The sequence below is a fragment of the Triticum aestivum genome, chromosome 6B (genome assembly GCF_018294505.1).
Source record: "Triticum aestivum cultivar Chinese Spring chromosome 6B, IWGSC CS RefSeq v2.1, whole genome shotgun sequence".
NCBI lineage: Eukaryota > Viridiplantae > Streptophyta > Magnoliopsida > Poales > Poaceae > Triticum > Triticum aestivum.
In genome coordinates, this window is record NC_057810.1 from 138,249,780 (window position 1) to 138,272,958 (window position 23,179).

Sequence of the window (23,179 nt, forward strand, 5' to 3'; positions counted from 1 at the left end):
TCTCGGAGCAAAATCAAATGACATAAGAGTTACGAGATTTTGTTAATTTTGTAAAATTAAATCCGTTGAAGTATATGCTTTCCTACATAGTCAAACTATCTCAAATTAAACTCCTCTCTAGAACTGTCTTTTGTTTAGTAGTAATTTGCATCACTATCGAACGTTAGACAAAATTCATGTCCTTTTCTATTCCTTGTTCTCTTCCAGCAAATATTCCCTGGACTGCGCCGGTTTTAGGTCGACCAAGACACTCGCCACCATGGGCAGAGCAACACACATAATAGAGCATCATTTCAGAACCACAATTTGTGAAATTAGATTCAAAATGCAAATCGAAATTGAAACATAAAAAACCCAGTGATTGATTCAAAGTAGACATAACAAATGGTTCAAATGATTTGAAATAAACATACCATAAAGATTAAACATGCACCTAAACACGGACATCAAACATAAAGCAAAAAACACGAAGATCAAACATAGAGCATCACTCCTGACTCCCCGGCGCGACGGGGCGGCAACAATCGGTGCCTCCTTCCTTCCCCATGAGGCCGCTGCGGACAAGTCACTTCCCTTCGGATCACCTAGGCCAGGGCGACGACGCTGACCGCGGGTGGACGAGACCGGGGTGGTCAGAGGCATGAGGATGCGAGGTGGGCAGAAGGGAACATGATTTGTTAAATCTCAGTCGACTGAAAGTTAAACAAGCCTTAGCCTAAATTTAGCTTTTGTTTTTATATTTTACATGTCATACCATTTAATTTAGACTTGCTTAAGGCCCAGTTCTTTTGAGCAGATTGTGGAGAATTTCGGCCTGGAAAATCTGGAGCCAAAAGAACTCGTTTTGACTTCCAAAATCTGGAGAGGATTCTCTAGAATCCTAGTGCAATCCAAAAGCATCCAAAAAGCTAGATTTTCCCAGAATCCTGAGATTTTGGCAAGTCCCACCACTGAAAACGTTTCAAAATATGAGTGTACCCCTATCCCATGGAGAAATTACGTTCAAAATGCCACTAGCTCATCCACATCCACGTGCTGGAGAGCTAACACTTCGCTCGGCCGCCCCTATTCGCATCAGGGGAAAGCACTCCCAGCCGCAGCGCGACGGCTAGGGTTGCCGCGCCGCCGCTGGACCCACCCCGCCGGCCAGGCCCTTGCCGCCGCCGGCGGCCAGGTTCCCGCAGCCCCCCGCCTTATCTCCCTCTGCTGCTCCTCTTCCTTCGCTGCTCGTCCTCCCCTCCGCCCAGTCTCCGCCAACAAGCACCGAGGCTGCACCTCGACGGCTACCGACGGCCACCAGCGCCGCACCTCGACGGCCACCAGCGCTGCACCTCGACAGCCACGAGCAGCCCACGTGAGGAGCAGACCACACCCACGGTGAGGCATCCTCTTTCCCTATGTCTCTGTTCTTCTTTTTTCTTATGCTAAATTGGATAGATTGATGCTTGGATTTGTTAGATATATGTATGGATTGATTGCTGATGCTGGTAGATGGATGGATTTGTTATATATATATATATATATATATATATATATATATATATATATATATATATATATATATATATACAGATGGTCTATTCTGCTAATATTAGCAGAATAACTATTCTGCACACCACTTCGGCACTGCACGCTCAACAGAAGCGCACTGCATTATTTTGACGACGAGCACTGCAATAGAGACTAGTGAACTTCTCGTCGAAAAAAACTGCACGCGTTATTTTTTCGGTACTGTTTTCTCTCTAAGTTTTTAACCGTTTATCGGAATAAGGCGTGTAATATACCGTTGAAAAGCTATGAATTAGGCGCAACTTCGACATGTTGAACACTTTTCGAGATTCCACACGGTTTAAGAGCAGTTTTGAAAATGGTGCGGCGGATGACAAGTGGCAGCGAGCGTTTTTTCACATTTTTTTTCTAAACCGCTTGTCGGAATGAAGCAAATGATACACCGTTGGATAGATATCGTCGAGGCGCATCTTTTTCATATATAAATCTTTCTCTAAGTCATTACGGTTTAAGAGCAGTTTCAAATTTACTAAATCACGGAACTCTGTTTTTTCAAGTTTTTTAAAATTTTCGGTACTGTTTTCGCTCCAGTTTTTGAACTGTTTGTCGAAACGAGGCGTGTGATACGCCGTTGGAAAGCTACGAACGAGGAGCAACTTTCATATGTTGAAATATTTTTGAAATTTCTTACGGTTTTAAGTTAATTTTGAAAATCGTGCAGCGGACAACGAGTGGCAGCGGCCGTTTTTGGCGAATTTTTTGCAAAGCGCTGGTCGGAATGATTCAAACGGTACGCCATTGGAAAGATATCGACGATACGCAACTCTTTCATGTAGAACACTCTCTCTAATTTTTTACGGTTTAAGAGGAATTTCGAATTTATCGAAATGCGGACACTCTGTTTTTTCGCGACACCCAAATCGACGTGGGTACTTCATCCGACTAAAAACCGCACTGCATCACACGGGTAAGAGAACTGCATGGTTTCTTTTATTCAAACTTATTTTTTTCAAGAACGAGAAAGTAGAGTGCACTTCACATCGGGTTTAAATGAACCACAACACTATCAAGAAGTAAACCGCATTAATTTTTTTTGCTTTCGTAACAATTTTTTTGCACTCTACGAGATGAACAACATCATATGGCCGACCGCACTGCTTCAGAGTGAAAACCGCACTGCAAAAGTCATTCATAGTGGACTTCTTTTAGACCAAAGTGCACCGCATTTATATGTTTTTTTAAATATATTTTATTTTAAATGGAGTGTACTGAAAACCCATCCATAGTGTACCTTTTTATAAGACCAAAGTGCACTGCATTTGCATGTTTTTTTAAATGCATTTTGTTCTAAATGGAATGTACCGTAGAAGGATTCCTTTTTAGTGGACCTTTTTTAGACCAAAGTGCACTGCATTTACATGTTTTCTTAAATGCATTTTATTTTAAATGGAGTGTACTGGAAATCCTTCGTAGTTGACTTTTTGTAAGACCAAAGTGCACTTCATTTGCATGTTTTTATATGCATTTTGTTTTAAATGGAGTGTACTAGATAAGGATTCCTTTGTAGTGGACTTTTTTAAGACCAAAGTGCACCGCATAGTCCAAAAGAATGAACCACAACACCATGCGATATGAACAACATTTTTTTAAACAAAATCATGCATGTGTTTGTCGTACTTAACTGCATGTTTTCTATATGTATTTTTCTAATGTGTTCTGCGCTGCAGGGTCAAGAGTAGTAAAACCACACAATTTTTTCGTAGGTATTTTTCTAATGTGTTCTGCACTACATGGGAGAAACACAACAACAATGAATAGCACGTGCACACGGCACACAACTCCTCTCACCCACTCATCGGATATCACAGAGTAGAGAAAGATGGTCAACCAAAATGGAGTACATTTTATTTCAAAGGCAACATTTGAAACTGCACCAAACAAAAAACTTCATCGTCGGTGCGGTCAACTTCTTTGTTTTATGTATCTCCTTCCCTGCAAAAACAACAAAATTAAATCTGCATAGATGAGCGAGCAGACTGCATGTTGTCACTGGACAACTGAACTGAAGAACACAAAAAACATCAATTGCCTGTCCGCGGCATCCACCAACGAATTGCACGGAGGCCGTTTCCAAACTACGAGCAGTAGGTGCGCGCGAGGTGGCGGGGTGATTGTGGAGTTGTGGACCATTGGGGGTGAGGCGGGCAGGAGCGGGGGTAGGGAAGGGAGGGGATTCGCGGCGGCCGTGGATGAACCACACGAAGGCGCACAACGTACTGCTTGCAGGATCCGGCAGCACTGCACATCCAAAACTGCAAAAAAGAAGAAAGAAGCCCTGGAAGCCCGTGGATGAACTGCACGGGTGGTTATCACTGCCATTACAGGCGTAGAGGAGGCAGTGGAAGCCATGGACGCCGGATCTGGAGGAGGGAAGCCTTGGCCGGGGACCGAGCTGCACGCGGGGAGGGGGGCGAGCTGCACAGGGGCGACGACCGAGCTGCACGAGGTGGGGCGGCGGCCGAACAGCACGGATGGCGCCATGGCCGGGGACCGCAACGAGGAGGAGAAAGCTCGTCCTTTTGCTCGATCTGAACCAGCGGAGGAGGAGAAGGTGGGGCGGCCCCATGCGACGGAGGAAGAGAGGCGGCTCGCGCGAGGCCTTGTGGGCTATGAACCGGTGATGAAGGGTCGCGTGGGGCCGCGGTTGTTCGGATCCGGCGATGGGAGGTCTCGCGGCGGCTCGTGGTGCCCGGGCTCGTCGCGGTGTGGGCGGCAACGAGATCCAGTGGCGAGGGAGCGCGGTGGCTTGGTCCTGGGCTAGGCGGCGGCGCCCTGTGTCAGAGGAAGGTGGAGGGGATCGCCGGGGCGGATCTACTACTGGCAGCGGCAACAGAGTGAGGGGAGGAAGTTGCAGGGGAAGAAAGTAGGGTTCGATGTTGGTTGGGGAGGGCCGGATCCCGTGGCTGGCTCGCCGGAGGTGGAGCGGCGGGGTGGTGGGCTACCGGCAACTGCCCCTAGCGCCGGGCCAGCAGCGACAGAAGGTTGGTGCAGGGGGTGGGGGTGGGCGGTGGAGCGGGGAAGGCTGGCCGGTGGTGGTGGGGGTGGCATCTGCGGAGGAAGGGGGAGGGGATCGCGGGTTAGTGGTAGGTGGCCTGGTTCAGTTCGGGGTGGGTGCGGGGCTGAGTAGTTTTGTAGTGTTAGCAGAATAAGCGTTTAGGTGTGCAGAATAAGGGTCTTAAGGGTGTTATCATAATAGACCCACCCTATATATATATATATATATATATATATGGATTTGTTAGATATATGTATGATTTTTTTTGTGTGCTACTGTCAATGCTACTATGGTATTTGCTACTTGCTACTGTATCGATGGATGGTTGTATTGATGCTATTGCTACTGAAGATGTTGTTACATTGATTTTTATGGTAGAATGCTAATGTGATGATGGTGAATGGTAATGGTAGATGGAGAAAGTCAAAGAACCCAAAGCAAATTGGGACGGTGCTGCTCATACAATTTTTATGAATGCGTGCGTAGAGGAGGTTCGAGCAAATAACTGGAACGGTGGTTATTTGTCAGACATAGGACAAGCTAATTTGAATAAAAAGTTCAATGAACGCTCTGGAAGAAACTATTCGACCCGGCAAATGAAAAATAGGTGGGGTGTATGTAGAAGCGAGTACAACACATGGAAGACATTGATCCAGCAAGCATCTGGCTTAGGAAGAGATGAGCATACACACACTATTGTAGCTACAAATGAGTGGTGGGCGTTGGAGATAAAGGTATTCTTGTTGTCATGCAATTTCTTAAATAATGAGTCATGTTGCTTCAGTTTTGATATTAACCTGTGGTGCTATATGATTATAGGCACATCCAGAAGCTGCCAAGTTTCGCTATGCTCCACTAGCGGAGGAGGAAAAAATGTCAGAGGTTTTCGATACTACTTGTGTCACAAATGAGCATGCGAGGGTGCCAACTCCCTCGTATCAAGGTGATCCCTCTCGAATCAGTTTGGAGGATGAGTCAGGGTGTGATAGTTATGAAGGCCAAGTTACCCCTGTTCAAAATCAAGCCAAGGGTGGGAAGAAGAGGGCGTGTCCTTATTCGCCAAGTCCAAAGATGAATGACAAGTGGGCAAGTGAGAATGCTAAAAATGAGGCTTTTGTACGCATGGTGGACATCTTTGGTGCAAGAGACAAGAGGGATGCAGAGGAGATTGCAAGGGAGAAGAGGATGCAGAGGAGAGGGCAAGGGAGAAGAGGGATGAAGAGGAAAGGGCAAGGGAGAGGAGGAAAGCAGAGAAGAGGGATGTAGAGGAGAGTGTGAATCCAACAAGACAAGAGATTAAACAAATGATGGCCATGATGGAAGCGAATGGTGCAAAACCAGGAAGTGATGAGCATTTCTATGCTACATTTCTTTTCATGGAAAAGAAATATCGTGATGTTTTCTCCACTTTCACGGCTCATGAACCTCTTGCAAGGCTTGGATGGATAAAGAGGATGTGGAAGCTCAATAATAAGTAGAACATCTATGTTTTAATTGCTTTCTACTAGTCTATTTACTTGTAATGTTGTGAGCTAAGCTACTTGCTTTGGAGGTGTACTTTTGTTGATGGTATATATGTTGTAATGGTATATATGTTGTAAATTTCTAATTTCTTTTGTTGATGTTATATTGTAGATAAATATTATCTTGTCGATTCCGGATATCCAAACAGGGTTGGATATCTATCTCCATACAAAGGGCAACGATACCATGTACCAGATTTTCAACAACACCCACCAGTTGGGAGATATGAGACATTCAACCATCGACATTCTTCTTGGCGAAATGTCATCGAAAGAACATTTGGTGTTCTCAAGATGAAATGGCGAATTCTTGGAGTTGGAGGCATACCTCGATACAAACCGGAGACCAAAAAGATGATTGTCACTGCATGCATGTGTCTCCACAATTGGATTCGTGATAGCAAGTTACGTGATGAGCATTTTGACAAGTTCGATAATGATGCATATGTGCAACCTCCATTGCCGTTTACAGGTGCCAACGCTCTACCACCAGAAGATGATGGTACCATGAACGCAATACGCGAGGCGATTGCTACTAGTCTCGTACCTTGAGAATATCCATTTTTTTAGTTCATCCACTTTTGTAATGAACAAATCTTTAAATCCATTCTAAATGTAATATTTAGCATTTTTTATGACATTCATAAATCACTTTCGTACTCGTATTCAATCAGATACTGTTAGAAACAACAAGGTGTTAATAAATTCATCAAACATTTTGGGTCGCGCTAACTGCCACACGTGTGGCAGGAAGGGAGACGCACCACACATCTCTAATGTAAACAGATTGCAACGTCATCGCATGCATGCATGCAGGAATCATTTGGGATTTTTAGTTTTTAAAATGTTTTATCTCTTAAACGAAAAATCCGATTGAAAATCCGTTTTCACCATTAAATCCCTCGCGATGAGATCTTCGAAACTAGATACCATGTTGATATGTTTTGATGAAAAAAAATTTGGATTAAAAGTTGCCATGTCTATTGCATATAAATTGCCATGATGTTTACACTGAAGTTGCCATGATATGTTTCAGCTATTTTCTTCTACATTTAAAAATAAATTTTGACATTTATAAAACGGGGAATTAAGAAATTAGACTTACCATGAACCATAAACTAAAATTGCCATGATACATGCACGTAAAATTGCCATGGTTCATACAAAAAATAATTTTCATGGTCAAAGTACTGGAGTTGCCATCATCAAAATACTAAAATTGCCATGATCTATAAACTAAAATTGTCACATGGCAACTTTAGTTTAAGCCCTATGGCAACTGCAGTGTAAACATTATGGCAACTTCTGGCAAAAAAAATCGTCGAAACATATCAACATGGGGTCTAGTTTTGAAGATCTCGTCGAGACGGATTTAATGGTGAAAACGGATTTTTAGTTCGCTTTTTTATTTAGGAGATACAACATTTTTAAGCCGAAAACCAAAAAAAATTATGCTGATGTCATCTATTCATACGTGGCAAAATGAGTGATGATGGAGGCGTGTGAGCGATGTGCAAACGCCCACACGTGTGGGCTTTAACATTTCCGAACAATTTTTGTCTAAGGATACTACAGACATATCAGCACACAACTCTTTTCGAAATCTCAACCTACAATCCGAGAAAAGAACTCGGCAACAGATTCTGAGAGAAGCAGATTCTGGGAGAATTTTCCAAAATCTTGATTCTGCAGAATCCTGTGTGAAAAGAACTGGGCCTAAGTCTCGGCCAATTGGGACCAAGCCACGTAAAACCGTCCGTGAGTCTAGCAGCTCATGTGTTTACCCAAAAATGCTAGACATACAAAGATTTGTAAAAGCCTGTAAACTGTTTTCATCTAACAATCAATCACAAACCTCTCCCCCACTATTTTCAGGGAGGTGGGTCATCCCGCTTACCGGTTGGCCAATGAAGACTAACCCACCCTGTAAAAATTTGTAAACTGTTTGTCCGTGTAGCATTGCCGGGGTTTACCGGTGTTGACTCGGCTCCTGCGGCCGCTGCTCAGCCGCGCAAGCACCGTCGGACGACTCCTGGACGGCCACGGCATCCCTGAACTTGGCGTAGATGTCTCCCTTGTAAAAGCTCCACGTCCTCCACACCAGCACCAGCGACACGAGCGCGCCGCCCACGGTGACGGCCGTTACGATGAGGAACGACTCCCTGAAGCAACGCACGCCCATGCACGTCCTGCTCTCGCCGTCCCCTCGCTGCCTCGCCGCCTCCGCGTCGTAGAGCCGCCCGGCGACGCACACGTTGAGCACGTAGGCGCCCACGGGGCTGGCGGCGGCGCCCAGGTTGTAGAGCGTGGCGTAGTACCTTAGCCCGAACAGCTCGGAGATGATGGCGTAGATGAGCGGCCACTGCGCGCCGAAGCAGAAGCCGACGATGATGGAGGCGGCGTAGAGCGACCGCGGCACGGCGAGGGCGATGAGTAGGTGGCCGGCGCAGGAGAGGAGGAGCACCAGCGTGAGCGCGAGCGGCCGCGGGACGCCGTGCCGCGCCAGCAGGGCCTCGGACGCGAACCCGGCCGTGACCCGTCCGGCGTAGTTCCAGACGCTGACGAGGGAGACCAAGGTGCCGATGCTCTGTGCCGGGTACCCCAGCGACTGCCCGATCTGGCCTATGTTGTCGATCGCCGTCAGCGTCCCGCCCACGCCGCAGATGGTGGCCAGGAACAGCACCAGCATGTCCACGCTCACTAGCGCCTGAGGGATGGTGTAGTCCTCCCCGTGCGCCGGCGGGTTGAACATGTGCTTCAAGCAAGAGCCGAGGCAAGAAGAAGACGACGGCGACGTTGGCGGCGGATGCTCTGCCACTTGCACGACTTCAACGGTTGGCTTCTCGGCGGTCACCCATGTCGATGTCGGGGGCTTTGGCGGAGGCTCTTGCTGGAGCTCTCTTTTGTTGAGCCAGTAGTGGTAGTAGTACTCCTGCCGGACGACGACGGAGAGCAGGGGAAGGATGAGGAGAATGAGCAGCGCGGTGGCCGACGCGGCGTAGGCAGCGTGCGAGAAGCTGCTCTGCTTCTGGACGACGATCATCACGAGTATGTAGGAGGCGAGGGCGACGGAGATGTAGAGGAAGCAGAAGAAAGCGCCGTCGTCGTTTCGTCTAGGCGGCGGCGGCGGCGGCGGCTTCACGCGAACGACGGGGAGGAAGACGACGGATACGGCTGCGGGGAGCCAGGCGATGAGCAGCAGGATGGACTTGGAGTCCTCCCCGCCGTAGATGGCGAGGTAGAGCTGCGTGAGGATGGCGCCGCTGAGGCCGACGTAGCCTTTGAGCAGGCCCAGCACGACCCCGCGGCCGCTCCCTGGAAAGCTCTTGACGCAGGTGATGAGCGCGCCGGTGCCGGCGAAGGACTGCGAGTTGGCCCCAGCGCAGACGTAGGCGCACATGAGCCAGAGCGGCGGGCGCGCGGTCCGGCCGGCGACGGCGAGGTAGACCATGAGGTAGCCGGCGAGGTTCATGGCCGCGCCGACGGCGAGCACGGCCGAGGGCGGCGCGACCTCGTTGAGGAGGCCGGCGACGACGCCGACGTTGCTGCCGAGGTCCTTGAAGAAGGCGAGCGTGTTGAGCGTGCGCTGGTCGTAGCCCAGCGACGACTTGAGCGCCGTGGAGTAGATGCCGAAGGCGTAGGTCGCCCCCGACGCGGACAGGATGAGCAGGCACGCGAGCGCCATGAACCACCGCCCCGCCACCACCTGCCGGGCGAACCGCAGTGTCACCACCTCCGACTCCGACACGTCCGCGCCGCCGCCGGACACCATAACCATAGTTAATATTGGCGCCAAGAAGATCCCTCCTCCGCACGTACGGTCGCAGTAGAGTTGGTGCGCGCGTATGATTCACATGAAATGTGTTGATTGGTTTGGTTATGATGATTCGATGATTGATACTACTACTAGTAGCTTGTTTGGCCAGATTAATGAAATTTGAACGTACTGTACTACCAGTATGATACTGCGATTTTCGAGCGATTTGATTACTATAGTTTTTGTCGAGTTGGACAATGGCAATAATCAACTTGTAAGGATTAATCTTGTCTTTGTGGGAGGCCGGCAACAGACTGCACCCATGATTTTCTTCTCATTCATAAACCCTTGTGGATGAGACGAAAGGATGAAAGGTACGGTTCACAGTAAAACAGTGTAACTCGAGACTACGACTCGCGGATTACACCGGTCGCTAGTATCAAAAACGTTCTTATATTATGGGACGGAGGAAGTAGTAGCTAATCATATCCATACCAAATGCATTCACATGTCCGATAATCTTCTATCCATGATGTAAGTAAGTAAAGAGAGGCAGATACAGTATAAAAACGGAAATCTCATTTGCAGATCGCCCTCAAAAGGCGATCCGGCCGGCGAGGGGCTCAGACGATAGATGGTCAGCAAGAACCATCGGAAAAGATAACAACATTTATTAGTTCAGTAAAACAAGAAGCACTTATCATCCCACTCACGCCCTTATAACAGTTTCGCGTCCCGGCCGGCCGTTTCTGGCAGCTAGCTCATGGTGATTAGCAACAATTAACCTAACCGGCTACATGCCAAATTCAGCCAAACAGGGCACCTCCGTTTCTTCACTGAGTGGACCAAATCAAGTGCCATGCCGCATGCGTACAAGTTTCAGGTAAGAGTATATATCTGCATCTACTTCTACTTGCAGTAATCGCGGGTGCTGGTCCAGCTAGGCTAGCTAACCTTTTTTATCTTTTTGCCACATATCTTCATGGACTCCAAGGCCTTCCTGCATATTTCAGTTCAGTTCCAACTCTAATAAGTAAGTATGGTGTCTACAGGGCAGGCTGTTCTAACTGAAAGATCACCGCGAGAAGGACTGAAGGAGTTGTCCAAGAAACATCGACCATCCATGGTTACCACAGTAAGTATTGTTAAAATTAATTAACATGGTAATTAAGGGATTAATCCCTGCTTGTATTAATCGTTGGAGGTTACTTCTCCAACCATTGCGTCGGCTCTGTCTGAACCGACACCCCTTTTGTAAACGATTGTTCCAGTGCTATATATAGCACTTCATCTAATGCAAAGAGATAGTTCGATCATTTGTTCTGTCCATCTCGAACACGTTATCACGCACTCTGCTCTCGATTAGAGAAATAGGCCACAGCGGAAGAACGGCGGCGGATGCGGCACCAAGGCGCTGCGAGACGGCCGGCCCTTCGCAGTGACGCTCCCTCCGGCCTGCGCGTGGTGCACGGCGCCCCTCGGCCCCAGAGGCCGACGCGGCGAGCCAGGATCCGATGTTCGGCTCCTGCGCCTACGCACGCGTCCGTGGTTCTCGGCGGCTACCGGCCACAGCCCCCACGCCATGGCGGCGCACGACGCATCTCCACGCCCTATGGCCGCTCACGGCACGGCGGTCGGCGAAGACGGCGGCAGCCAGCCCCCACCCAGGCGCGGCAAGTGTCTCGATCTGGTAAGGAACCACATGCAAATGAGAAGAAAAGCACAAAACCAGAGAGAAAGGTGATTCAATTCCAATTTCGTTCATGCACAAAGTAAGCACTAACCTCCAGGGTGTCGTTTGAATGCCGTCCAAGGAAAACTACGGCGGCGACCCATGGCCCGGACAGAGCTCCCTCGGCTAGCCTCCTAGCGGAGCGGCAGCATCCTTCGGCCCGGGCTGCTCCCAGCGCTGCACCTGGAGGCGGCCGCAGCGGCCAACGGCCGATGCCCTCAGGCGCGCGGCAGCGTGGTACACAACCTGGGCAGAGGCGACACCTTCTGCGCCCGACGCACCCCGGCGGCGCCCTCCATCGGCCTAAATCCTCGGCGCAGAGCGACGAGCGCGCCACGTGGCCATCATTCGAGGCCCTCGGCCTCAGGGCGGCTCCCACGGAGCGATCAACCGCGACGCAGCGCGAGTAAAATGCATTGGAGGTCACTGGACTTATCGTGTATGCTCACTTTGGTCACTATACTTAAGAATACAGTTAACACGGTCACCATATACCTGTTATGGTGATTATACGGTCACTATCACATCGTATAGCTCCGTATTTCGTTTAGTTGACCAGTCAAACCGTCTGAATGGCGCCTTGTCAGCTCACTTTCTCTCTCTATCTAGACGGGGCTCACCTGTCAATGGGTAGAAGGAAGAAAGAAATGGAGGGAAAATAAAACAATGCGCAAGTGAGAGAATCGAACGACTAACCTAGTGCTGTGAGGTCAGCATGCTAGCGAGTTGAACCGAGGCTGCCTATTATATCGTGGTTGCATTCACGTGACAACTATGGTTGGTCGGCTGTTGACTGTACGTGCATATTTGTGTTTGTGTATGTCTTGCGCACTTCAGTAGGAGATAATCTCGTCTTCTTCCCTGGTAAAAGAATGCGCCATATCTTTCGTTGTAGATGCTGGTGGTGTAATATAATGCAGCCTCCATTTTGAAAATATCCGATAATATAGTGCAGCTCATGTGCAACTGCGTACGTGTGTTCTTCCATGAAGTGTTCGGTTGGGCATCTGATCATCTGTATTTTATTTTATTTTTGCGGGTGACCATCAGTATTTTTAGTTGTTCAGGCATCTGATCATCTGTAAAAAAAGTTGCGTACAATCATCAGTATTTCTAGTTGCTCAAATTCCCGCAATTGACTCTAGACCGGCTGTTGGATCTTGGATGTAACGATAGTACAGTGCTTAACAATTAATGGCTCCAGACCGGCCATGTGAACCTAACCAAGCTTACGGAGTACTTATTTGTACTTATATATGCGGTAATTGCCTTTGGCTCCTAGGTGCATATGCACCCATTGTCGAAATCCAAATTCCGAGAAGTTAAAAAATTCGAAACAAAAATCCCGCGTGTATATCCGGACATTTTATGTGCGTTCACAAGGTTTCAGTGAAAAACGACGTTTTTTGTGGCTTGTGTAAAAAAGATAAAGAAATGCCTCGTGAATAGTTAGAATGAAGCATCAGACATTGTCTTTTTTACACAAGCCACAAAAAACGTCGTTTTTCACCGAAACCTTGTGAACGCACATAAAATGTCCGGATATACACGCGGGATTTTTGTTTCGAATTTTTCAACTTCTAGGAATTTGGATTTCGACAATGGGTGCATATGCACCTAGGAGCCAAAACGCCACTCTCATATGCTCCTTATATATGGTTACTTCATGCATGAACCAACCAGACTCAACGCCGGCCAGCAGCCAGGCTTGTGCATGAACCAGCCAGGAGCGACGCCGGAGAAGCCGTGCTGCAAGACAGAATACAGGAGGCCGTCGTGGGAAAGCTGTGCGGTAGCACATCTCGCAGGCGAAGTACTTAATGCCGCCGCAAGCCACGCGCGCCTCCATGCACCCTCGTGTAGCACCTACACGTTCTCGGTGCTGCGGGGGTGCCTTCCGGCGGCCCGTCGACGGCGAAGTGCCGAGCAACATCATGGCGCTGCAACCCCGACAGCATCAGCACAAACTTATCGGCGTCTGAAAGCCGACTTCGGCAACTACAAGCGCTCCTCAGCCGCGTGTTAGTGCGTGCGCAGATAACCTGGCGTTGCTTTTATTTTATTTTTATTCCTTCTACAACTGACAGGTGGGTCCCATGCATCGGTGGAGAGAAACTAAGCTGACAAGGCGTCATTTGACCGGTCAACTAAACAAAATACAAAGCTATACGACGTGTCGGTGACCGTATAATCATCACACCACGTATATAATGGCCGTATTGACTGTATTCTTAAATACAGTGACCAAAGTAAGCGTAGTGACCATCAATGCATTTTACTCACGCGGCGTCGAAGACCGTGGTGGCCCTGGCCGTCGAGCCAAAACGGCGATGAGGCGGTTACAGAATTTCTCCTGGTGGAAATCGCTCGGGAGGAAAGAGGTAGAACTTTATCTCTTCACTAGTTTTGCAATTTAGCCCTTGTGGCTTACCTATTTACAGAATACCCCAAAACTTGTGTTTGTCATCATTTTGTGGCTATTCCGGGATGTTTCGGGATATTGCACCTTGGTCCAACTACTTGCTATTTATTAGCATTGGTAATGTTTAGGCCATATACCGATCGTCATTTAGCCCACTTTCTGTTGAGTTTAACATTCCAGAAAATATGTGGTTATTATATGTGGCATGTTCAATGTGTTTGCTTTTTAGCAATTCCTATAACATGTTCTATTAGTACAACGACATTGTTTTACGATTGAGATTAAGTTTTCTCGCACAACATTTGCGATTGAGAAAAAAATTCTTTTTCTCACAAAATAATCTCATTACTGTTGAGATTAATTCTCTCGCAAAATATTAATTCACTTTGCTGAATTATCTTGCAACTTGATACAACATCATCTCATTTAATTTGAGGTCTATACAATTCAAGTTCTCACTTGAACATCAAGTTTACAACATCATTACTATTCATTACAATAGTAGTGTATTTCTGTTGAGTACGATGTATTCCGGAATGTATATATCTCCATGTTCGCTACGTGTTAAGATTAATACGTCTATTTGCAATTGAGATTTTCAATTTCTTGCAAATACATATGCAAAATTCAAGGTGTCATCCTTAGTAATTTGAGATTCACACTAATGATTTCGAGTCACCTTCTTGAAATCTATTAATTTTGCAACATTAAGATGTATTTATATTACGCAATCTGTAGTATAAATAAATTACCAGTTTTTCACCGGGAATGATATGTTCTATGTGTTTACCACATTGACATTCTTCATGAACATGTCACAGCGATCGAGATTGATTTCTCCGGCACAACAAACTTGTAAAATTTTGACAATAACATCTCCCTCATTATATTAGGAAAACACAAGGTGATGAGTTGGATCTACTGCCCATGTGTAGACTATCTTTATTACTGTGAGATCTGTATGATCTTCAATGTGTTTATGTTCCCACAATTGAGGTTGAGCATTTTCAAGTTATACACTTGAGTCAAATTTTTGCATTCTTATTACAAAACCATGATGGTTTTTAGTTTACTTCTTGTAAATTAATTATCTCTGGTTTGCCCCTATAAGTAATCGATGGCTAATAATTTGAGGCACTTGTCCTCAATGGCCACAACTTACTTAAGCGGGTCATGGACATCAAGATCAGTCTTGCATTCCATGGGATAGCGCGTGCAATCCAAGCCACGCCACCGGAATGCAGAGGACCTCAAGGGTAATGGTTTGAAACTCACTTCAAACCCTCAACCTGACACCATTAAGCTGTCACGAGACCCTATGAGCATGGAGAGCATGATGGTTGAATATGCATCAACCCACATGTTTGGAGACTGTACATTTAGTCCCTTAGTCTCTCCTTACACTAGTAGAAAAGGGGGCATCAGTCCCGGTTCGTAAGGGCCTTTAGTCCTGGTTCTTGAACCGGGATTAAAGGGTCGTGACTAATGCCTCCACCCTTTAGTCCTGGTTCTAACACGAACCGGGACAGATGGGCCTCCATGTGGCCACTGCGAGCAGTCCAGGCAAGGGGGCCTTTGGTCCCGGTTGGTGACATGAACCGGGACCAAAAGGCTTCCACGTGTCAGCAGATGAGGTTTTTCTTTTTTTTTAAAAAAAAAGTGGTTGGTTTAGGGGTTTTGGGGTTTAATTTTAGGTTGTTATTAGCTAGCTAATAGAGAGAAGTGCCCTCTCTTATACTGCTATGTTCATTTCACCCGCTGATATATAATAACTCATGCATGCTTGCATCATACATCATCATATATAATAACAAGTCCTACTAATCATGCATCATCATACAACTTCTAATCGTTATTAATAACAAGTCATACGATCATCATTTCCATAGCTAGTTCTTTGGTGATACTCCAATCCTTCAGGTCTCTCTTAACGGACTCCTCCCATGTCAAATTCGGTCTACCCAGCCCTCTCTTGACATTCTCTGCACGCTTTAGCCGTCCGCTATACACTGGAGCTTCTGGCGGCCTGCGCTGAATATGCCCAAACAATCTCAGACGATATTGGTCAAGCTTCTCTTCAATTGGTGCTACCCCAACTCTATCTCGTATATCATCATTCCGGACTCGATCCTTCCTCGTGTGGCCACACATCCATCTCAACATACGCATCTCTGCCACACCTAACTGTTGAACATGTCGCCTTTTAGTCGGCCAACACTCAGCGACATACAACATTGTGGGTCGAATCGCCGTCGTGTAGAACTTGCCTTTTAGCTTTTGTGGCGCTATTTATTGTATAAATGAAAAAATTCATCCTTATTGAAATGCGTGATGAAGGTGGGGTGGGCATCATCTGGTTTTAAAGGAGGCTCCAGCGAGAAATGTCCCGCTACGACGGGAAACCGAGCTGTAAGAGGAGGGTCCGACGAGAAAACAAAATAAGGGTGCGTCATGAGGTGAGGTTTCTGTATTGAGCCCTTACGTTAAAGATAACACATAACGGACAGCCCGTAGCAACACACGGACCTTCTGTTAGTCTTGTTTATTTTTTAACACGGCACAAATACAGATGCTCACGTACACAAGCTTATTTAATTGGTAAAAAGAATTATAAACCATGGAAATCAATCAAAGTCGGCAGTCGTTGGACCGAGCACCCTTAAGTCATTGGATCATGCTTCAGCAACCAGCGCGCGCTTTCCGTTGCCTTCTCCCTCCACCCCTAGCACAAGCATTGTAGTCGACCCCGCGATTGATCCTTTCCCCGTTACTCCCCCTTTTGCAGCAGCAGCGCCCGAGAGCTTCCGCTCCCGCTAGCAAAAAGATGACGCGCTACCAGACATTGGCCTGTGTCACAGTTTAAAATTCTGTACATTTTTAGTTGTTTTAATCTCACAACTAAAGTAATAAAAATCATACACGAGGCATTTCATCATCAGTCAGTAAATTGCTAAGCAGAGCTAAGTTGTTAGTGAACTTAAGAGGAGCCGCACATTGAGCAGAAAACTTCATAAGCAAAGACAGATGTCCAAAACGAAACAGCAACAACTCTACTACCTCAGTAACTGTAAAGTTCTACGATGCATCAGGAAAGAAGCCACTGCATCGAACAAGTCAGTTACATCAGGCCAAATAACAGTTGTTCTAACAGGTACAAAAAGACTACTCTGGTACAGCCATTTAATTCTCTGTTCTCGCTTGAATCTACAAGGCAAACTGGGCCAGTGTCAACAACGTCAACGGTTATACAGATCCGATGATTATGAGTTGCGGGTCTTGTCCACTCCGTTGATTCATGAATTATGGAATGCTGTGTTGTGTCAAAAAAGACCGCCACACAACGGCTGTACTGGATGAGGAGATAAATATTTTACAGCGGTGAGGACTTTGACAGTCGCATTCCAACGGTCAGATTCATTCATGCTAGGCGATGACCCTAGATGATTTTGTTTCTGATGTCTTCCAGCTTCTTCAGGATTTCACCTGGAGTTCGGTCAAGCTCATCGGCAATCTTCCTCTGCATATCAGCTGGAAGGGCTGGATACTGCTCACAGAGATCACCATCAATCACATCCTGTAACAAACAAAGTACTTGAGCATCAAACCTTAAAACTAGATTTACACTTCAGTTCAAAAATGAAAGCATAAAGTGCATTAGTCAAGTAGATGTGCATAAAATGAAAGCATAAACTAGATTTACACTTCAGTTCAAAATGAAAGCATAGTGGCAACATGTTGATAAATGTTACTACCTCTGTAAACAAATATAAGATGGTTTAGGTCACTATACATTTTGTTTACAGAAGCAGTACATTAGTGGCCCTTGACCACTCTGATCTTAAATGACTCTGTTGGGTTTTCGTTTTGTAGTTCCTGCTAAACAATAATCTGTACTGCAATCAATGATTTATACTGTGGTTCTACAAGCAAACAGTATCACTTGCATATCAGTTGGGATACTACCAAATATGATTCGCCTGCTGAACGATTATACTCAGAATGCTCCAGTCACAATTCTGAACAATAAGTTTGTTCTCACATAATTTATGCAAACTTACAAACAAGATGGAGCTTAACACCTCACTTATCAAACCAAATGACTATGAACAGAATAGATGTGATGCCTATAATTTATGTTTTCATTTCTTTGCATGCCTATTCTTGAACGACCAACACCATAAACAAAACATAAATTACTATGAACAGGATAGATGTGATGGCATGATACAGTAAAAACATAAGTATTTTACCTTCACTGGGAAATATGCAGATCTGTAGGCCATGTGATCTCTTCCACATAATGGTGGATGCTCCTGGCGGAGATGCATCTCCAAATGAGAGAAGAAGTCAACATCTTCCCTGGAGGTGAATGCAAGCAGTGCTCCAACACTACCCATCACAGTCCCATAAATAAGACATTCACCTCCGCCAGGTATCAAAGAAGCCTTCTGCAAACATGTCACAACATCACCAACATGAAACTGCACAATCTCCTCCACTTTGTTTGGAGCACCATTTAACTTCCCTTGCTCCCATTTAATCTTGCCTCCAGTTGGGTCTTCCTCAATTTCATCTGAGAGATCCTGGGGAAGACGAGCAAAATATATGTTCCCAAACTTGTCGGCTCCTGCCATAGTGTCGAAATCTATGTGATTTGCTGCTGTAAGCCATCTAGGAACACTGTCATCAGCAAAGATATACAGCTGGTTTTCGTCCCGTCTGTACTTGCAATAATGAAACGACTGCATGGAATAGAGATGACACGACAAAAAATAATTAGAGTACATGCCAGAAACTAATGCATGAGAAGTCTGGTAAATTATATAAAATGTCTATTTCATGAACTGAATCAGAACTGTCACAGATAATTAACAGCTAAGGAATATCTTAACCAAGAGTAGGATAACTGAAATCTTTGTTTTGAATCAAAAAAAACTAGCTATAATATAGCTCAAAAAACATTGTTCAATGAAACAGACAAAAAAAGGCCTATGAGAGATAGACGATGCATATCTATCAAGTTCAAAAGTATTCCAAGTAATCCATCCCTATCCTCTCTCTAACCCAGACATGAATCAATCCAATCTGTAAATGGTATATCATGAGCTTTTCCCTCACTATTAACATTATAATTAGGTCAATAGTTAAGATAAAAACCGTTTTATATTGTGCACAAGTGAAATCGGCGGCTTCTCTTCTTGGCTACACATATACATAGGCGATGAGAGCATACCTCTTGCATATCACCAACATAGATCCTATCACGGTAAGTATGAATAGACACTATTGTCCTTGGGAAAAGCTTGTTTTCACATTTTCTGAGCAACTTTCTCTTCCCCAGATCATATAACCTCAGCACTGAACCAACACCTGCAAGCAACCGACCCTGAAACTGGCACAAAGAAAGAGGCACTTCCTCCACTTGTGTTTTGTGAAGAAGTTCAAGCGACTTCCCTTCATTGACAAACTTGTATATGTGGATGAAACCAGAAGCGAGGCTCCTCTTTGGCCAGAACTGCAATCCCTTGGTAGTACCAACAGCCAGAAGAGTACCATGCTCCTTATCATGGAAATTCACAGTGCAAATACTGACAGCCGCCTCATTGTCCTGCAATTCCAGAAGACAAGTTGTGTCCGTGCTCCTCGGATCAAGAATTCTAATGCAGGAAACCCACTTTTCTGATTCTGCCTTTGGGTAACCATATTGTTCATCAGGAAGTGTGTTACTCTCCTCACCATCTTCTTGACCATCACCATTCTCCATTTGATTCCCATTACCATTTCCATTTTCTGCCGCACCAGCAGCCTCAAGGCACTCCTTCTTAGCAGCTTCTCGCTGTTCTGCGCTAAATGCACCCTTGTCACTCTCAATGACTGCAAGGTATTTCTTTTTTGGTAGAATCACAAATTTCCTCGGGGTGTAACGCAGAGGGATAGATGTCTCATTGAATGTCTCTCCCAGACGTTCGATGGTGAAAATACGCAGAGCGTCTCCAGCAACAGCAACAACACCTTCTGAGCACTGGTCAGAAGAGAACGACGCAGCAGACTCAAGTGTGTCGCATGAGAGTGGTGTCAAGAGGAAGTGACCTTGATGTATATAGCCAAGCCAGGGGCGGCTGGACAGGCAAAGCATTGCTTGTCGGTGGCTAACTATGCAGGGAAACAGCTTTGGAGGTCTCAGACCAAGGAATCGAGACCGTGTGTCTGATAGCTGACCAGTGACCATGTCAACATTGGTTCGGAAAAGGACACCATTCTGCAAACCAGCATTAAGGAAAAGGTTGGCTGGATAATCTGCACCATCCTCGCCACCAACTGATGCCTGTACTTCTAAGAACAAGAGAGATTCCGGAGCCGAGGACACACTTTGTACACTAAGAGGCTGCAAGCAGTCATCGGGGTCAAGGGAGAGTATCCTGATGGTGTTATCATAGGAGCCAACTGCGAGAAAACGGGACCTTTGCCTCCCTTCAGGAACGGGGGCAATGGCCAGGCACGCGACATCACCAGACATGTCCTGCTTCTCCACCTCCATGAGCTGACCTGTCATATCCATCTCAAAATAGATGAGCTCTCCACCACTGAGGGCAATTACCACCTGGAGCCGGTTTGATCCAACCTTGGTGATAGTTTTCTTCCCAGGCGTCCTCCACTCATTGACACGGCCATCCTCCCTGATATGCCTGATACCGTTCGGGTGGACCTGCATGAGAGAATCCTCACCAAGGAGCGAAACTGCTAGTGAGTGAGTGGTGTCCAGGAACTGGCTGTCGCTGACTTCTTCAATGGTCTCTCCAATTGAGAGCACAAGTGTGACATTAGCAAAGGACACAACAATGTAGGCGTCAAACATGTCATTGATATTCTTCTTGACAGTCCAAACAGCAATGGGCTCAGCAGGCAGCATTGATCGGGCCATCTCGCTGATGGCAAGGCCAGGCCTAAGGATGCGCAGCGTGGAGCGTGAGCCACGGCCACAAGCTGTGTACACCTGGGGTGTTTCCTCGTCGAATAAATTTGCAATACGCATGTCCATGATTGGCATGAGGCTCTCTATCTCATCAATCCGGACAAGGTTCTTGAGTGCCCTCGGCTGAAAGAACACTGGCTGGAACCCCTCCTCTGTCTCCATCAGTGTCGCAGAGGAGGACTCAACATCCACATCCCGGCCAATATCACGGAATTGGTAAAGTGCATGGTTGCCAAACTCAGAAGCAGCAAAGAGGAAGCCTGACCGCAGCACACAGATAGCAGATGCCACAGGTATGGTGTCAAAATATTTGATCCTGAGCTCACTAACAGTATCACCATGGTGGTCCAGGTCAACCTTGAAGATATCACCATACTCAGTCTGTAGTAAGAAGAAGAACAAGCTCTTCTGCCTGTGCGTGGCAGCAGCAACTATGAGGACGCCACGCTCAGCCGGGAGGTCAACACGGCGTGGAATGACAGCACGAACCTCCGGGTGGCCCTGATTCCGGTACAGGACAAAGTTGTCACAGCAAACAAGAAGCCCGCTAGGGCCATCAGCACCACCAGGCACTGTCACTAGCATATTAGCACCATTGTCAATCGGCTCGGAGACCTTGCGGGAAACATGATTGAGCCCCAGGTCGAGCTCGTAGAAGGTGAGGAGCTTCTGCGCGTGGCTAGCAGCCTGCCCTGTGGGGTCACGGTCAGAGTCACCGTACTCGAGCTCGATGGCACCAAAGACAGGGTTGTCAAATCCGCAGTCGAGGGCCGTGAGGGCGAAGGTGAGCGTGTGGGACTTGTGCGCCTCTAGCGGGGAGGAGATGGTGAGGCGGGCGGAGGCGTCGCGGTTGAGGACGTAGACGAGCTTCTGCTTCTCGAGGGCGGCGATGCAGAGCGCCCGGCCCTTGGGGTCGACGGAGAGGAGCTGGCCGGGCACGATGCGGCGGCAGCCGGACTTGCCGAAGGTCTCCTGGTGGACCTTGTCGAAGCGGTTGCGGTCGGGGGAGTACTCGAGGATGACGAGGCGGCCGGAGTCGGAGCCGACGACGAGGTAGTCCTTGGTGGCCCCCGTGAGGCGGAACTGGGCGAGCGAGCGGATGGCGCCGAAGACGTCGACGGAGAGGAGCGTGCGGAGGCGGCCCGTCTCCGGGTCCGGGCGGAGGAGATCGAGCGTGCCGCCGCGGGCGACGGCGATCTCCTGCGTGGAGGAGCCCGCGGCGTTCGACTTCTTCGAGTCGCGGCCGCTGAAGCTGCCGATGACGGCGCACACGGCGCCCGTCGCCCGCTGCAGCGTCAGGCTGTAGAGGTACATGGCGCCTCCTCCTCCTCCTCCTCCGGCGGCGGCGGCGGCGGCGAGAGAAGGGGCGAGAGATCTAGGGTTTTAGGAGTGGCGGTGAGCGGGCCGGGGTGGGAGAAAGAGTTCTGTATAGCATTTGGATGCCACCGGATTCGAGGGGATATCTGGAGCGTTGGATTGGATTTGACGCGCAAGATCTCACCGCGGGTTTAGGCTGCTCCCTCCTGTACCCTTTGCAATCCGCACCCCGAGTTATCTTTTATTAACAGGATTCCTATGTTGGGCTTCGATTTATGCTCAAGCTAGTACCGGATTTTGCTTGCCCGTGAGTTGGTTAACATTGAGTCATTGACTACCCATCAAAAAACAAACATTTGAGTCATTGACTATGAAAATGAAGAAGAGTTGCCATAAGAGCGTTGGAATTGCAAAAGTTGGCAATCATTCAAAAAGAACCAAAGTTTTGGCCATAACCAAAAAATTGAAAGGGTGGACTTTGCCGAAAATCCAAACATCCCCGTAAAACACATAAATTGCCTAAGAGCATCTACAGCCGGGCACCCGAAAGCCCCCTCAAACGCCCGGGCGAACGGACTGGTCAGTGACCGGTAAAAAGACACCAACCCAGACAAGCGTCCGATGACCCATAAGTATAGTGGATCAATCGTATTCCTTTCAATAATTAAGAGTGTTGAACCCTACGTGCAGCAGAAGGAATCAATAAGCAGTTTTCAGCAATGTATTATCTGCAAGTATTGTAAAGTAGTTGTAACAGATAGTTTGGTAGCAAGATAATTCGTAGCAAGTGACAAGTGGCAATAATAACAAAGTGCGGCAAGGTGACCCCAAACCTTTTATTGCAAATGACAAACCGGAAGTTTCTTATAGTGAGCAAAACATTTCTCCAGG

At 47.2% G+C, this 23,179-nt stretch overlaps 2 protein-coding genes across 2 annotated transcripts; both read right to left on the reverse strand.

The window, feature by feature from the left end:
• Window positions 1-8,056: 8,056 nt before the first annotated feature.
• LOC123138969 (uncharacterized) lies at window positions 8,057-9,787 on the reverse strand. The gene has a single exon (XM_044558811.1). The coding sequence runs from the start codon at window positions 9,770-9,772 to the stop codon at window positions 8,057-8,059; it is 1,716 nt and encodes a 571-aa protein (XP_044414746.1). The 5' UTR covers window positions 9,773-9,787.
• A 7,205-nt stretch (window positions 9,788-16,992) lies between these two features.
• Window positions 16,993-22,415, reverse strand: LOC123136182 (spliceosome-associated protein 130 A). Its single transcript, XM_044555500.1, has 3 exons — window positions 19,232-22,415; window positions 18,249-18,740; window positions 16,993-17,572 (listed from the first exon to the last, which is right to left on the reverse strand). The coding sequence occupies exons 1-3, from the start codon at window positions 22,283-22,285 to the stop codon at window positions 17,435-17,437; spliced, it is 3,684 nt and encodes a 1,227-aa protein (XP_044411435.1). The 5' UTR covers window positions 22,286-22,415; the 3' UTR covers window positions 16,993-17,434.
• Window positions 22,416-23,179: the final 764 nt, after the last annotated feature.